The sequence below is a fragment of the Camelus dromedarius genome, chromosome 23, assembly GCF_036321535.1.
Source record: "Camelus dromedarius isolate mCamDro1 chromosome 23, mCamDro1.pat, whole genome shotgun sequence".
NCBI classification, from domain to species: domain Eukaryota; kingdom Metazoa; phylum Chordata; class Mammalia; order Artiodactyla; family Camelidae; genus Camelus; species Camelus dromedarius.
Window position 1 is genome coordinate 3,847,038 of NC_087458.1, and position 18,122 is coordinate 3,865,159.

Below are 18,122 nucleotides of genomic sequence, written 5' to 3' on the forward strand. Positions count from 1 at the left end.
AATACTCCAAAGTTAGATTAGAACCATTGAGGAGCGTCTTAAAAGCTAGGGCTTTTACTTAATTTGGTAGGTAAAATGAACCAAGTTTTTTTTGGTTTGGTTTGGTTTTTTGAGTAAAGAACTAGATTAGTCTGGTAATGTGTATAAGCTGAAGAGACAGACTGGGAAGCTGATTGTGATGCTGTTGATGCATAGTTTATTAGAATGGTGATGATAACCTTTAGGTAGAGGGCAAGGGGAATGAAAAGAGAATTCATGTAAGAAATTTCTAGGTGGAAGTTTATAGGATTTGATAACTAAATGGAAGGGGTAGAATCAAAGATAACTAGGACATCCAACTTGAATAAATCTGAATGCAGGTGGTTAATCTTTGGGACAGAACGAGCAGAAAGATGAAAGAAGGGCTAAAAATGGAACTTTGGCAAAGACAATGGGGTAAGAAAACTAGGAATGGGCAGAGAAAGGAGCCATTAATTTAGTGGGATCTGATTAAGGAATGTCTATTTAACAGAAGCAAAGGGAAATGAGCTTTAAGAAAGATTTAAGTGTAATAATAGCTGACATCATCAGCATCATCAACCCTTCACTAAGCCACTCACTACTCTAGGCACTCTACATGCATTAACGTCATGTAATTATTATAGCTCCACAGAGAGGTTAAGAACTTAACCTAAAATTGCCACTGGCAAGTGGCAGAACCTGAATTTGAGCAGTATGAGTTCTAAAACTCTTGCTTTTACCATCACAATAATGGAAATGTTGAAGGTTAAGTAAGACTGTAAACAATGCACTAAAATTGGCAAATACCAAGATCATTAATGCTTTTTTGTTTTGGGGGATTTTTTTTTTTTTAATGGAGGTACTGGGGATTGAACCCAGGACCTCGTGCATGCTAAGCATTTGCTCTCCCACTGGGCTGTTAACCTCTTCCCCCATTAGTGCTTTTTAAGAGTGTGCTCCCTCAGCACCTACTGTAGTGCCCACCTATATCTCTAAGAAAAGAGAAGCAATTGAGAATTTCTGCACATTCTCACCAACAAATCTGTCAACCTACCTGAATCTCTATCTAGATTATCTACCTTCCTGTTGCAAGAAAGGAACTGTTTGGGGGCCTATCACTTGATCCTATTCTCTCCCACCTACTCAAGGAAATCAATCCAGCCATTGTTCCATATCTAACCTGTATCAGTTGTAGCATCATTTTCCCACCTTGGAAAAAATAAATGACCCTTTGATCCCACATTTCCCTCCAGCTTCAGCTCCACTTCCCTGCTCCCATTATATTTCTTGAAAGAGTTGTCTATATGTGATAACTCCACCTCTCCCATTCTCTTAAGAGCCCTCTCCAGTCACTTTACTTCATGGAAACAGCTCCTGCCAAGACCACTAATGACAACTGTTTTTGCCAGATCCAGTGATTATCTCAGTCCTCATCTTATGCAACCTACACAGCAACACTCAACACAATTACTCCCTCCTTCTTGATAAATTTTCATTACGTGGCTTTCCAATCTCCTTTGCAAGTTGCTTCTTATAGCTTAGCTCAGTTCTTGGACCTCTTATCTATCTTAGCTCACTTCCTAAACAGCCTCATCCATCTCATGGCTTTAAGATCATTTATATACTAACAATTCTTAAACTGATGTTTCCTACCTAGACCTCTCACACAAACTTCAGACTCAAAATACCTGGTGCCATTTATGTCTCTGATATCTCAAACTCAAGATGTCTAACTGAAATTCCGATTCCTACTCATTTTTCACAGGACTGTTCCTCCCCCTTTCCACCCCTGGTCCATCTAAGAAAATGGCAACTCCATTCGTCTAGTTCATGCATTCTCAAAGGGGGCTACATCAGCCCACAGAGGGGAAAATCGGCTCTTGGGGGATGACAAATCTTAGATATTACAATGCTCTGTGACCTTCAAAGGCTCAACTCTACTCAGCAAAATCTTATTTCTTATTTAATCTTATTCTCTTGGGTATGACACAAGCAGCAATGACACTGGGTTCATGGAAGATACACAAAATGTAGGCAGAGTCAGTGCTACAAAACTATGAGGAAGATGGCTGTGATTGGAAAACTTTCTTCCCCTCAGTCATCTACTGACTGTGAAGTAGTGGCCTTCACTGAAGTAGTGAAGAAAGCAGCCTACACATGACTGCTGGCAGTCAAGTACTGCCTCGTGAATGTTATGTTTGCTTCTCTGTGCTTCTGCATATGATTTGGGATTTGAGAAGCAAACAAAAAATAGTTTATATTGTATTATTTAATCCTACAAAAGTTATTCAATTCATCATTAAATGTCAAATGCTGAGAAGAAAAAAAGTCAATATCTGAATAAATTTCTAGCAGCTAGTAATTTTCTCATGTCAAATAAAGGTTAAAAGTTCACTACAATTTTTTAACAAATTAATTTTTCAATTATTTTACTTTTGCTGGAAATATAACAGTTCTGAATGATTTCTTAAAAATGATTGTATTGCTATTATGTATTTATATAAATTCCTAATTTGCATATGTAATGCAATAAATTTATAATTTATATACATAAATAAATTACATTAAAGTTTACTCAACAAATACAGTTATAAAGTTACTAGCATTAAAAATTTTAATTTTTTGATAGAACATTGTAAAATGACTATAACTTAATAAAAAATGTTAAAAATTTTTTTTAATTTTTAACTTAAAGATTTTAGTCCTTTTTTAAAAAACTGAAGTACAGTCAATTAAAGTGTGTCAATTTCTGGTGTACAGCACAATGTCCTAGTCATGCATATACATACATATATACATATTCATATTTTTTTATTAAAGGTTATTGTAAGATATTGAACATAGTTCCCTGTAGTATACAGAAGAAACTTTTCTTTCTTTTTTAAAATTTATAGTCAGTTTACAATGTTGGGTTAATTTCTGGTGTACAGCACAGTTTTTCAGTCATACATGAATATACATATATTCATTTTCATCTTCTTTTTCACCGTGAGCTACTATAAGATCTTCCATATATTTCCCTGTGCTATACAGTATAACTTGTTTATCTATTCTATACATACCTGTCAGTATCTATAAATCTCAAACTCCCAGTCTGTCCCTACTCACCCCCCATCCCCCTGGCAACCACAAGTTTGTATTCTATGTCTGTGAGTCTGTTTCTGTTTTATATTTAAGTTTATTTGTCTTCTGTTTCTTTTTTTTTTTTAAGATTCCACATATGAGTGATATCATATGGTATTTTTCTTTCTCTTTCTGGCAAACTTCACTTAGAATGACATGCTCCAGGGACATCCATGTTGCTGCAAATGGCATTATGTTGTCATTTTATGGCTGAGTAGTATTCCATTGTATAAATATACCACCTCTTCTTTATCAAGTCATCTGTCGTTGGACATTGAGGCTGTTTCCATGTCTTGGCTATTGTAAACAGTGCTGCTATGAACATTGTGGTGCAGGTGTCTTTCTGAATTAGGGTTCCTTCTGGATATATACCCAGGAGCGGGATACCTGGGTCATATGGTAAGTCTATTCCTAGTCTTTTGAGGAATCTCCATACTGTTTTCCACAATGGCTGCACCAAACTGCATTGCCACCAACATTGTAGGAGGGTTCCCTTTTCTCCATATCCTCTCTAGCTTTATCATTTGTGGATTTTTGAATGATGCCCATTCTGACTGGTGTGAGGTGATACCTCATTGTAATGTTGATTTGTATTTCTCTGACAATTATTGATACTGAGCATTTTTTCATGTGCCTATTGATCATTCATATGTCTTCATCGGAGAATTGCTTGTTTAGGTCTTCTGCCCATTTTTGGATTGGGTTGTTTGGTTTTTTCCTATTAAGTCATATGAGCTGTTTATATATTCTGGAGATTAAGCCTTTGTCAGTTTCATCTTTTGCAAATATTTTCTCCAATTCCATAGTTTGTCATTTTGTTCTGCTTATGGTTTCCTTTGCTGTGCAGAAGCTTGTAAGTTTAATTAGGTCCCATTTGTTTATTTTTGCTTTTATTTCTATTGCCTTGGTAGACTACCCTAGGAGAACACTGCTAAGATTTATGTCAGAGAATACAGATATACATACATAAATAGATTTACAGTATATCTGTGGCATTAACATTTCATGGGGGTTGGGGAGAACTGAAAAAATATATAAGAAGGGCCTTTAGGGACAACAGTAATGGGGGAAAAAGGGCTGAAAAACACTGTTCTAGTTGCTCAGGTCAGAAACCTTGGTGTCATATTTGACTCACTTGTGGGTCTTTTTTTTTTTTTTCCCATATTATCCTTAAATTTATGAACAATTCTTCTGGCTCTACCTTCAAACTATATCCAGGATTTGACATCACTTCTCATCTTTTTGCTGCCACTCTTGTACAAGCCACCATCATTTCCTTGTCTGGATTATCAGGTTGCTCTGAAGTCTATTTTCAACATAGCATCCAATGTGATCTTTTAAAAAGATTGCTATGTAACTTCCCTGCTTAAAACCCTTCTACATAAAAGTGCTCCCCACCTCAAAGTTAAAAGCCAAAGTCCCTACAGTGGCCTTCCAGCCCCTACTTGAATCTCTCACATCTCATGTCCTACCACTTGTCCCCTCTCTTACTCTTCTCTAGCCACACTGGCCTCCTTTTCTTCCTGTCACACACACACAATACCCTGTCATGCTTCTTCATAGAACTTATTACTCCCTGATATCTACCTATAACCCCAGAGGGAAGGGATTTTTATCCCTTTTTTTTTTTTCAGTGGGAGGAGGTAACTAGGTTTATTTATTTTATTCTTATAGGTTAGAGGAGGTACTGGGGATTGAACCCAGGACCTCATGCATGCTAAACATGGGCTCTACCACTTGAGCTATACCCCGTACAACTTTCTGTTAAATTAACGAATAGTAGATATGAGATAGACAAAACAGGTTCCCTGCCTCAAGAAACGTGTCTACTGGGAAGACGTGAAAAAATTAAAATACAATAACTGCATGTGTTCAGTGTTCAATGGAACACAAGCAATTATTGATTAGGTTGTGCTAATCAATACAATAGATATTTAAGGCTTTTGTAAACTATATGCAATTGTGAGACTATATCATAATTGGTGAAGGTGAGATCACCTCTTGCCTTTTATTCTTCCCTCGTCTCGAAAATTCTACGGGGAGAATTTTCGTTTCACTTCATTTATTTCCTCATCCTATAATGCAAAAAGTCAAGCGGCTGTGAATGGTATCGTCCAAAGGGAGTGTAAAATACTGTCTGGTCTGGGAGCCTGCGTAGTGAATGGCTCGCTGGAGCTGGCGCATGCGCATCCTATGAGGCACCGCAAGATGGCCGCCAGCTACTTTGTCGCGCGTCGGCATCCCGAGGAGTTAGCGGCGGCGGCGGCACCTGCAGGCGCCAGAAAATAACAGTGGCCGCTGAGCGGTGGGAGTTTCTCGGCCTTGCCGTGTGAGCTGGACAGCCCCGAGAGAGACGTCGCTAGGAAGCAAAAGACGGGGTGGAGCGGTGAAGCCCCTCCCCCAACCTCTCCCTAGGTTGACCAACTCCCCCACCCTTCCCTCCCCGTCTTTCCTCCCAACCCGCTACACACAGGTCTGCTGCGCAGGCGCACAAGTAATCCGAGCGCCTCTTTGGCCCTTGGAGCTTGTGGGCTCCTGCGCGCGCTTCTTGTCCCTCTCCCTTGATTGGCCAGCTGGCCCCGCCATCACGCCTCCCTCTGCTTTCTAGGTTGAGAAGGAAGCGGGGGGGCGGGGCCAAGCAGCGCGTGCGCGTTACTGTTGCTGTCCCTTTGCTGCTATTGCGTTGCAAAAAAAATCCTGACTAGGTAGCCTTGGGCCTTTTCTGTGCTAGAGGATCTAAAGGAGAGAGAAAGATTTCTGCAACTGAAGGGGCTGTCGGGTAGTATTAACTTTAAGATATTAACGCCCGCCCTTAGAGAAGTGTGGGGAAGGGCCTTAAGCGTTGAGAGCCGGAGAGTATAAAACCATTAATTTCCGGGCCAGGCGTTTAGAAACGCTTTGCAGGAGCTGTTTTCTGCTGTAACTCTTCCGTAATTACTGACTGGTTTAAACACAATCCCTTGAATAATTTTGATAAACCTTGGAAGCCCTCAGCCCCGCCTTGCAGCGTGTAGGAGCCGCCAGCGTGCCCAGCGGCTGGTCCTCCCGTCCTACCTCCAGAAGAGCCTCGCGCGTGCACCATCCCCACCCCCTGGCCTCCCTCCCCACCTCCGGCTTTCACGCACTCGCAGTGATTGTTGTGCCCGCTCCCGCCGCCGTCGCCGCCGCCGGGGCCGCGGCCGCTTGAGGAGCAGCAGCGCTTGTGCAAACCGGGAAGATGGCGGCCGGCGGCGGCGGAGGCAGCAGTAAGGCCTCCTCCTCGTCGGCCTCTTCTGCAGGGGCACTGGAGTCCTCGTTGGATCGAAAATTCCAGTCGGTAACTAACACCATGGAATCTATTCAAGGCTTGTCGTCTTGGTGTATAGAGAACAAGAAACACCACACTACTATCGTCTACCATTGGATGAAGTGGCTCCGGAGATGTGAGTGTTGGGGGTGACTAGGGAAGGGAAGACTGGGGAATGGAAGGAAATCCTGCCTGAAACGCTTAGGGTTTCCCCACCGAGCCGCTGCAGTCGGTTGGGGTCGTTCACATTAAAGCTTCGACCCCAGTGTTCCCAAACCCAGACTCCATTCCTAGCCAGCGTTGTCCTGAACTGCAGGAGGCTTATCATTTCTTGGATTTTATAGCCACTGACTTGGTGTGACCTTGGGCCATTGGGCCCAAATCTATAGAGATTTACATGTTATTTCATTTCAGAGCCTTGCAAGGTGTTGCTGTCGTTACTGAACCTTCACGGGAATTGTCGCGTCCGTTTATTTCTTATAGGCCTTGACGTGTTAATGATTTCTTGTTTTCCTGATGATAGACAAGCTGTGGTGTAAGCAGTAGTATATGCACGTTTTTCGCTGGAATATGTTGGACCATCCTATTTTCCACTGACCTAAAACTTGTGATGTGTAATAAGAAGGGGGCCTTACCTAGATGAATGTTAGGAGGTAACGTGAGCTCCACATAGAGCTGAGGCGACCACCTAGGAGGTTTCCCCGTACCTATGTTTGCTGCAATAAAATACAGGCTTCTTGATACTGACCGGAAAGAACCGTAGTCAGTATCGCCTTTAATACCTTAAAATGTAAAACATATCCGGGTGCTTTTTAATCAGTTCAAATACCTTTTTAAAGAATTGGAATTGGTTTTATAGGTAATCAAAACAAGGAATCAAGAAGTGTGCTTTTTAATATATACTACTTTTCCCTCCCAGTTACTACTTTTTTGTCTTCATCGCGGATATTTTTTTTCCCCTTCACTTCGCTGCTTTACTGCAGAAAAGAGGTCTATTAAACTGTCAGGAAGCATGGATTGTTTGCAGATTTCAAATCTTTAGGACGAAGTGTGGAGAAGTCATTGTTGCTTCCTTCTAGGAAGAGAGTTGACTCTAAATCCATATATACCTATTTGAATTTTAGGTCTTTTGTTGCTTCCTGTCTATGGCATGTCACCAGTGAGACCCATAATCCAATTATTCTTTTTATTCCACTTTGCCATTGCCCTTGTAGTGTTTTGATTTGTGTTTACCTTTTAGGGAACAGATGGATGAAACTTGCAAAATCATAGGCCTTAAGCTTCAAACCATTTGTGTATAGAGTTAATGTTGGGAAAGATGTTTTGTGGCTGATGGAATAACATATGCTAAAAGTGTCATATAACCAAGGCAGGATTACCTATATTTACCAATAGCAGGTAAAAGTTACTTTCTTTCCAAGAGGTAAAATTAGAACATACAATATCAAATATGATAACAGTTATCAGCAAAGACTCACATATTGAATATCTACCATGTTCCCAGCCCTTTATTGTCATTTACAATATATCTAGTATCTCATTATACCTTAAAATAACTCTAAGAAGTGGATTTTTTAACCATTGATTTATAGATGGAGAAACTTAGGTTCAGAAATGTTAAGTAAGTTGCTTAAGATTACACAGTAAATTGATGGAGTTGGGATTTGACTCCACCACATCACATGCCAGTGGCCACGTTTAACTTTGTAAATTAATGTTTTCAAGATTATTCTTTAGGGTTTCCCCACCAAGCTGCTGCAATCAGTTGGGGTTGTTTACATTAAAGCTTTGTCTACTTGGTATACTAGTGGTAGCAAGCAGTGTTCAGGTGAGCCTGAGGACACATTCACCTTAAACATAGTTTTCTTCCTGTGTTAAAACAGTTTTACTAAATTACACAAGCTTTTACTTTTTCCTACCTTTGGGCTCTGGTGCTTTAACTGTATGGTTACATCATTTGCAAGAATAAGTTGGTCCCCATCCCTGCTTGTGGGGTTACAAATGACAATTATAGTATATTTTTTCTGGTCAGTGATAATGAGATACACTGGAGCCAGAATTTTTCTGCCTCTACTGTTGATACTGTGCCTGAGTTTATTTCCCTTGTTGATATTTTAAGAGCAAAAAAAAATGCTTGCTCTAGAAAGACAGTACTTCATTTGAAGTGCATTATATATAGTTTGTATAGTTAAATGCTTTCGGCTTTGTATAAACCTGATTTTTTTTTCCTGGTGGAATGGAACTTAACTTTTGGAAACTAATGGAAATGGTTAAGGGTAATTTGTAGTTTTTTATATTTACATTGAATGAATGTCATCTATCTTATTGTAAATAAAGCCATGTGAGAGAAATGGTTCAGGTTAGTGGTGTTAGAATTACTTCGGTTTCTAAGTCAGCTTTAGGCAAGTTAGAAGTGCATGTCTTTGGCATTCCCAGCCTTTCTGTCCATTTTCCTGACACCACTTCTGATTCTCTTTTTCCCTTCTGGCATCCATTATTTAGTCACTTAAATTTAGATATCAGTATGAATTTCAGTAACTGTGTTAACTCTTCCCAAGATATTTTCATTTTTGTCCTTTATTTCATAATGTGTAATGAGAGACTTTTGCTCACTTTAAAGGAAATAATTTAGAGAAGGCAAGTAGACTTCCTGAAGACACACTTCATGGGGGTTCTACTGATTTTATTCAGGCTTGTTTTAATTTGTGTGACTGAAGCTTCTATTACTATCAGTTTTTAGAAGTGATCTTCGTAGCATAAGCAGGTGTCATTTCTGTGTTTTAAAATCCTCCAGTGATATCCTATTGCAACAGGCTTAAGATCTAAACTTCTTTTACTGCAAGTAAAACATCTGCAAGTTCCTGCCTACTACCTCTCAGGCTTCTTCCAATCCTATCTTCTCGTCGTTTAGATCCAAGTTCAAGTATTAACCTCCTCAGAAAGGCCTTCCCTAGTGATCTTATTTCAAGTGGTTCTTTCAGTTGCTTTTTGTCACATCACTTTATTTTCAGTATATGAAATTAGCTTATTTGTTTGTTTATATGTTTATTGTTTACCTTCCATCATGTGACAGGGCGATGTTGTCTTTGCTGCTGTATCCCCAGGCAACTGGAACAGTGTTTGGCACACAATAAGCCATCAGTAAATATTTGCCATGATAATTTTGTGAAATAGTTAATCAAGAACTTGAATTGTTTTAATTTCTGTTTATCAGAAGGCAGTGTTTACAAATTAGTGAAAGAAGTGGTAGGTATGGTTGTTGGCAGTTTTAAAATAAGGCTCTTGTATGGACTGGATGTGCAGTTTGACTGGATTATCATTTCTATATTTCCTTCATCCCTCTCATTTTTTATGTAAAATACAGATGTTAGAATTAGACCTAGGTTTATATCTTAACTTCATCACTTAATACCTTGGTGGTTCTACGCACAGTACTTAAATTGTGTGTCTCAATTTCTGAGAATCTTTAAGAAGATAATGCATGTATTTTAGTATAGGTCCTAGCATATAAAAATGTGTCCAGATTATTTATTATGATAACAATGATGGTGCAGATAAAGATACTCTTAAGATCCTGAGTGTTCAAAATGATTATTTTGTTTTGGGTACAGTGTTAGAAATTACATTCCCAGTCTGGGGCAGACAATTTGGACCAGCCTTTCTGTGGTGAATTAGTAAGTTCTCTGAAGAACTAGTAGCACGAAATGGAAATACCATGTTCATGATATCTCCCCGCTGTTTCTAACTGTTGAATGGGTTGGCTTGTTTCAGAAGGTGGTGTGAGAATGTGAGTTTTTGAAGAAAAGAGGAATATAGGAAAATAAAACCATTTGTAGAGCAGAAAATCTGTTAAGATTTCCTTTCAACTGTTTTTGGTATGAACTTTAAATATGTACAAGATTTGAAAAGTAATGCCACTCCCCCTCCCCATATCCCACTTCAGTGGTTATCGTATTAATGGTTGAGCTTTTTTCTACTATCCCCTTTACTGCCTGCCCCCATTTGAAGCAAATTTCAATATAAGGTGGTATTTTTTCCACAAGAGAAACTGTTATATAAACATGGACTAGCAAAAAAAAAAAAAAATCCCCTCATACAGGATTAATTTGTTGCAGAGATTTTTGTAAAGCGCAGTTACCATTTTTGGTGTATGGCAATGGTTTCTCAGTTTGAGTCTCAGGGTCCTTGGGTGGACTATGAAGATGGTAACAATTTTATAGCTAACTTTTATCAAGTGCTTATTATGTGCCAGGCACTGTTCCAAGCATTTTACAAGTATTAATTCATTCAGTCCTCACAATTCTTACAAGTAGATATTACATGATCCCCATTTTACAGATAGTAAAACAGAGACTGAGAGATTGAGTAACTTGCCCAAGGATACAGAGCTAATAAGTGGTAGATCCAGGATTCAACGCAGGATTCTTGATTGTTTTGTTTTGTTTTTAATTTTTATTTTTTATTGAAGTATAGTTGATTTACAATGTTTCAGGTATGCTGTGAAGTGATTCAGTTATGCATATATATATCTATCCTTTTTTGGATTCTTTTCCATTACAGGTTATTACTAGATACTGAATACAGTTCCCTGTGCTATTTAGTAGGTCTTTGTTTATCTTTTTTATATAGAGTAGTGTGTATCCGGTAATCCCAAATTCCAGATTTATCCCTCCCCCTTTCCCTTTTGGTAACTGTTAAGTTTGTTTTCTGTGTGAGTCTATTTCTGTTTTGTAAGTAAGTTCATCCATATCATTTTTTTAGATTGCACATAGAAGTGATATTGTATATTTGTCTTTCCATGTCTGTTTTAAAAGACATCTTTGTCCATTCATCTGTCAGTGGACACTTAGGTTGCTTCCACGTCTTGGCTATTGTAAATAGTGCTATTACGAACATTGAGGTACATGCATCTTTTCGAGTTAGAGATTTCTCCAGATATATGCCCTGGAGTGGGATTTGCTTGATCATATGGTAACTATTTTTAGTTTTTTAAAGGACTTTCCTTACTTTTCTCCGTAGTGGCTGCATCAGTTTACAGGAATTCTTGATTTAGAGTGTATATTCTTAGCCACTGTACCAGACAGCCTTTCCTATTCATAAAATATATTTTACAATGCAGAAAACCTTTGATAATCTGCTTATTCAAGACTAGGCCATATAGATTAACTAGAATGTCAAGATTTTGAAGCTTTGTGGGTGTTTTTGTTTTTAATTTTGCTTTCTGTGGGAAAACTGATGATCCTATATAGATTTGAAGTTCTGATACGCATTTATAATTTAAAAAATAGGGAAAACAAGTTGAACGTGTTAGTTATTAAAGCTGTCTACTAGATAAAAATCTCTAAATGTGAGATTCTTTTAGATTGGAGAATACAAGGATTTTTTGGTGGCAAACAGTTTGGGGTACCATACTGGTCAGTAGGGAGTGGAGCTTGTAATCCTGTATTTGATATTCTATAAACTAGAGGGTCTGGGACTATTTTCTGCAGCTCTGGCCTCTGAAATGTAGCTATTCCTTTAACTGTTTACTTTCTTTGTAATTCATCCTTTGTACAGATATGTTGGCTAGACATTTAGAGTTATAACAGTACTGCCATAGGCATGAAGCTTTTTAATCACGTATCATATTTGTACAAATGAACAATATAATTGTTCCAAGACAAAGGGAACAGGAAAATGCAACAGCCTTGAGGTTAGAGTGTGCCTCGTGAATTTAAGGAACAGCTAGAAAGCTTTTGTGACTGGGAGGGAGTAATGAAAATGAGGATTAGTAGATGAACTCAGAGATTATGGTAGGTGATGGTGGGGGGAGGGGCAGACAAAGAATTTATAGGCATTCTTGGGCTTTTATTTTGAATAAGATGGGGAACCATTTGAGCAGAGAAGTGATGTGAACTGATTTCTGTTTTTAAAAAATCATTCTAACTGCTGCAGGAGCAGAGATGCCAGTTAGGTGGCTGTTGTAGTAATCCTGGGATGAAACATTGATGGTTTGGATCAGATTGTGGAAGTAATAAGAAATAGTTTAATTATAGATCTGTTTTCAAGGTAAATCCAATTGGATTTCTAGATGGATTAAATGTGGAGTAAGAGAGGAGAGTAATCAGAAATGACTTTTTTTTGCCTGTGTTACTAGAAAGAGTTGACATTTATTGATCCTGGGAAGGCTGGAAGTGGAGCCCATTCTGGGAGGAAGATCAGAAATTTGGTTTTGAATATGTTGGGATTGGGTTGTCTACACTTTAGAAAGTCTTTATTAAGGTATAGTTCACAAATTCTGACTTCACTTATTTACAGTGCACAATCAGCTTGCTTTGGTATAGTTACAGTTGTGTGACTGTCACCACAGGGTGTCTGTTGAGTGTATAAACTGTCTTTAGAGCCACCAGCCTGGAAGAAATGTACTAGGAAGTAAGTGTAGTAAGGATAGAGTAACAAGTGTAGATAGAGAAGAGGTCCTGAGAGGACTTTGGGGCATTTTAGGTACCTCTTTCTACTTGGTCTAAGTAGACCAAATTCTTGGCTTTGGTTCTTTTTGAGGTTCAAGGTGGACTTTATATGAGCTCGCCAAAGAAATAATAAATCTGTTTTGATCTCTTGTATGTTTCTACTTTTGGGTTAGGCTTAATGGCACTTACGGATTAGTTAGGCACTGGGTCTGTTTTAATTCCCAGTTGTAAAATTATCGTGTAGTTTGTCTTCTCCCTCCTCTTTGGATGCCTAGGTCACCTTTTCTTCCTTCCATTGCCCTAGGTTCATAGAGATGTAAATAATTTCCACGTTTCCTGACATTTCAAAACATGAAATATCTTAATTATAATATGTAATTATTATAATGGTGTATTCTGAATGAGCCTTTTTACATGTATTGTGAGACTTTACAAGCAATTGTTACGTTCTTCATTTAGCTACTTTTCTCTCAAATGCAGAAAGGTGGTATTACATACATGACCCTAGGTGGATTTGAAGCAATATGTGAAACATAATGTCACTGTACATCCCATAATAAGCTAAATGTTAAATTATGTAGCAAATAAACATTCCCATAACATAAAATGTGAAACAGTAATGATAAACTTCAAATGATTTTGTGGTATGAAAATATCTTGAAAGCAGAATTTCATTGGCAATGAAAGAATATTAACATTAAGATTTCCTTAAGTAGACACCCCAAAATTAAAATTTTGTCGATAGAGAAGGGGTGAGTATATATATATGTGTATGTAATTTCTTAGGGAGTGGAGGCTCACTGACTTTATTCTTAGTGATTTGGCTTCCTGCCTTTCATAAACTAATAAATAATAGACACATCCAAACTCCTTTTTCTCCTAGACTTTTGTCATTCAGTTACGATCTCGCTCTCTCCTTCTTTCTCTCTTTCTTTTTTTCTTTTCCCAAGTGTTTGGTGTTTTATAGCAGTATTTTAAAAAGTCCAAAGGGGATATTTTGGGTTAGTTTTAAAATTTCAGCTCTCTGAGAACTAAGAATAACATGAGATTTTTTTTAATATGTAGAAGTTGCTCAGGGACCCTAGTAAAAATTACTGAAAAACTTAACACTGTTGCACAAACCAGCTTGACTGAGTTTCTCATCTTCTCGTCAAGGAAACAAAAAGGACTTGGTGTTTTGTAGCGCTTTCAGATTCCACTGCCCCCTCAGATTTTCATTATAGAACTCAGGAGAAATGCACATCTTGTGGAGAAAGTAGTGGAACCTAGTTACTCCTTTTGGGAAAAGGCAACAATTCCATCTGTGCTTTGGAACATTAAAGTCTTTCTAGCCAAGATAGAGATAGTTTAAAAAAATGCTTCATTGTTTTTCCTCTTCTCTTAGAAACATTGAAATGTTCAGTATGCTGGGTTTAAATTTTGGTTGCGACCTTTGTCTTTCCCTCATTTCCCTTCCTTCACTTCACTCTCTAGTGATTAGTTTCACTTACTTTTGCCCTGTGATTCTTTGGTAGCCATCAGCAGGGAGGGAGAAAGAGAGAATAAGAAAGAGAAGGGAGGGAGGGAGGGAGGAAGGAGATTGATTCTTAATTACCTTCAGTAAAAGTTTCACTGTTAGAGGGGAAAGATCTTTTCATGTTAGGTACTATAACTTACCATTTTTAATTTAAAAAAGACCCGGATAGATCCTATGCTGTTTTTGTGTTCCCTTTTACCATCATGATGGTTTTAAAACTGTAGCATAGTACATTACTTTAAAATTATGATCTCTGTCCAGGAGTTAGTCAGTATTACTTGAGTTATTAAAATTTCTTTTGTAGTGTGATCCTGCGTCCAAAGATACAGAATTCAGAAAATGAGTTTATGTTACCTATAATCCTGACATCAGCTCTGCAACGTAGGAGTTATCCCCACTTAAAAATCTTGTAAACTGAGGCTCTGGGAAGTCAATTGATTATTTTGAGGAAATTGTCAGAACATTTATAGCATAGGAAAAGGAAACTGCCTGGTTTCAGGTTGGCTAAGCATAAGCTTAAATTTTTGTTTGTTTGTTTGTTTGTTTTCTGAAGGCAGAAACTGAGAGTGAATAGGAGAAAGAAAAGATACACAGTGGATTCAAAGCCTGAGTTGCTTATAAGTACTTGATCGTTATTTGTTACAGTGTTCTTTATTAAATTTCCAATCATTAAGCAATTAACTTCACAAACATTCTGACTAATAGATTTAGTAATAAATAGCTAACATTTTCTGAGTTCTTATATGATCCCACTTAATATAACTATTATTGAGGTAAGTTATTACATAATTTTTTTTAATGGAGGTGCTGGGGATTGAACCCAGGACCTTGTGTGTGCTAAGCATGCACTCTAGCACGGAGCTATACCCTCCTCCCCAAATTTTTATTACTTGGTAAGTCTATTAGTGATACATACGTAAAATTTACCTCACTGATGACGGGCGAAACATTATAGATGATAATAACGGAAGCACCAGAAGACTCAGTGAGGTAAGGTTAATTGTTCGAGGTTCGCAGCTAGCAAACAGCGGAGCCAGGTTCACGACTGCACTGTCCTGACTGCAGAGCCTTTGCTGTGCCTTTGTGCTAGACTGCCTCCCACTTCCTTCAGAGTTTGTTGCTATTTTGTAGTGTTCATAGACAGTGTGGTGTAGACAGTATAATGGTTCCCAAGCAGCCCTTGTGCCTGGTTTTATTTCCAGCTGTATTGGGATGTAAGTGACATACTGTGTAAGTTTAAGGTATACAAGGTGATGATGTGACACATGTATGTATTGCAAAATGATTACCACCGTAAGGTTACTTAACTCCTTCATCACCTCACATAACTCACATAATTACCCCCCTTTTTTTGATTGTGAGAACATTTAAGATGGATTCTCTTAGCAACTTGTGAGTATGTAATACTATAGTCACCATGTTGTGCATTAGATCCCCAGCACTTACTCATCTTATTACTGGAAGTTTGTGCTCTTTGACCAACATCTCCCTGTTCCCTGACTCCTTAGCCCCTGGCACCTGACATTCTACTCTCTGTTTGTATGTGTTCCTGTGCCTATTTTGATGATTTTGCTCAGCTGCAGAGTTGAAAAAGTTCATTAATTACTACTTAACAATAAGTTGAATATAGAAGCAGATAGGAGAACCTAGCTGTCTTCTCTTAAGCTAAACATTAGATTTTCAAGAATGTAAAACAATGCTACCCTCCTCACTAAATTTTTTTTGTCTTGCAAATGGTTATTTTTAATAAAAATGTATATAACTTTATTAATTGTAATGGTTTTATCATTGTTTGTAATGGATTAATAGATACTTTTAAATTCTTAGTTTTAATATCTAAAACAGTAAATAGCATACATATAATCCACATAAACAAAAGCTCTTTGGGGTCTTCAATAATTTTTAAGAGTATAAAGGGATCCTGAAACCAAAAGTTTTGAGAATCCACTGACTTATATTATAGAATGACCTTTATCAAGTTTCTACAAGGTATACATTCATTGTCTCTCATCTTAATACTGCATGTTGCCCAGAGGTTTTCAAATGTTATTTTATCAACTGTTTAATTATTATTTTTTAATTTGTGAGATCATAAGTTTGCTAAATTTTTATTTTGCCAAATAAGAACATGAAAATAACTACCATTTATGTTAGCACTACCATCTTATAAACTACCACTTTATATGAAAAATTTGCCTTGATGTCTTTGTCTTTTAGGTCTTAGCTCAAATATCATCTCCTTAGAGCTTGACCCTTATTGTCCCAGCCAAACAGCCTATCCCCTTTTACTCCTGCCTGTCATTCTCTTACTGCATCACCCTATTTTGTTTTCTTTATGCCTTTTCTTGTTATAAGATACTACCTTATTTACTTGCTTATTTACAGAGATGCATTTCTCCTTATCATCCCCAAATAGAATATAAGCCCATCACAACAGGGAATTTGTTTTGTCCACCACTGTATCCTCAGCACCTTGAAGAGGGTATAGAACATAGAAGGTACTTAGTTAATGACTCTTATACCCTGACCCCAGAGCACACTTGGAGAATTGTTGCTATGGAGGTTTTACATAGTTTTGTTTACATAGGTTTATATATGTAGGGAGATACACAATATTGTATAGTGGTTAATTGGCAAAGAACATGGGCTTTGGATGCCACTAGGCATTATAGTTGCTACCTAACCTCATAAAGCCTTTAAACAGGGATAATAATAATATGGCTCACCTTATATGACTGTTGGTGGTATTAAAAAAGATAATTCACATGCAGTGCTTTGCAAACCACCTGACATTTAGAAAGCTCAGCAAATGGTAATTATTGTCATCGTTAAATGCAATTATGGTATGTATACACTTTATTACACCATGTTTCATGCAGGCCAGTCTGCTTAAGCTTTAAATTCTTCCGGTTAATCCTGCATACTCTAGTTGAAATTTTAAGGGCAATAATCCAAAGGAATGAACTTGGATTTTTTGAGTTATTTTTATTAATACTAGTGAACACTCGGAGAACACACTAATTTGAATCTATTTTGAGTATTTCAAGTACCTACGCATATAACAACATCTTGCAGTTCCAGAAATTCATAGAGTTTAAGAATCTTTCATATGTTTTTTATAGCTATTGTGCTAATTTGAAAATGCATCTCAAAGAAGGGATTTCAAAGGGACATCAGTATGTTTAGTGTTGCTGGATTTTTAAAAATAACCTGTGGAAAATGAGGTTTCTAAAATTAGAAGTTGGAATAATAAAGGCCAAATATTAATCATATTTTCTTTTAATTTTTTAAATTTTTAATAAGATTTTTTAAATACTTCATATTGACACTTTTTGGAAGATCAATTTCACCTGTTTTAAAAGTCTTTAAAAATCTGATAATAGAAAAGTGAAGAGCTTTTGGAATCTGTTTATAGGGCATCCTTACACATATATAGTATTTAGTATAAACTAGGTTAAGAATTCATATCTGTCCTCTTATTCATTCTTATCTTCCAATTGCCATGTACAGTATATATGTATAAACTGATAAATGTGAATAAGATACAGAGAAAATAAAACAGCAATGAACAATAATTACACTATGAATTTGTATAACAGCATTTCCCAGAAAGCGGTGACGTTTAGTTTAGGATATCACCATCAAAGCTTAGGTACTATGAAATTAAAGTTAAACCTTGTTTTATGTTGTTAGACTTTAGCACCTTTAATGAAGTGCTTCATGAATTTCCTTGAAGAGTGGGGGATAG

General features: G+C 37.4%; 1 protein-coding gene across 4 annotated transcripts in view; it reads left to right on the forward strand.

The window, feature by feature from the left end:
* Window positions 1–5,317: 5,317 nt before the first annotated feature.
* The window catches only part of RPRD2 (regulation of nuclear pre-mRNA domain containing 2), a 71,630-nt gene continuing 58,825 nt past the window's right edge, over window positions 5,318–18,122 (forward strand). For all 4 annotated transcript variants that reach the window (XM_010996721.3, XM_010996722.3, XM_064477717.1 and 1 more), the window contains exon 1: window positions 5,318–6,545. In XM_010996721.3, the coding sequence (XP_010995023.1) occupies window positions 6,341–6,545 (205 nt within the window). In that variant the 5' untranslated portion in view covers window positions 5,318–6,340. The remainder of the gene's footprint in view (window positions 6,546–18,122) is intronic.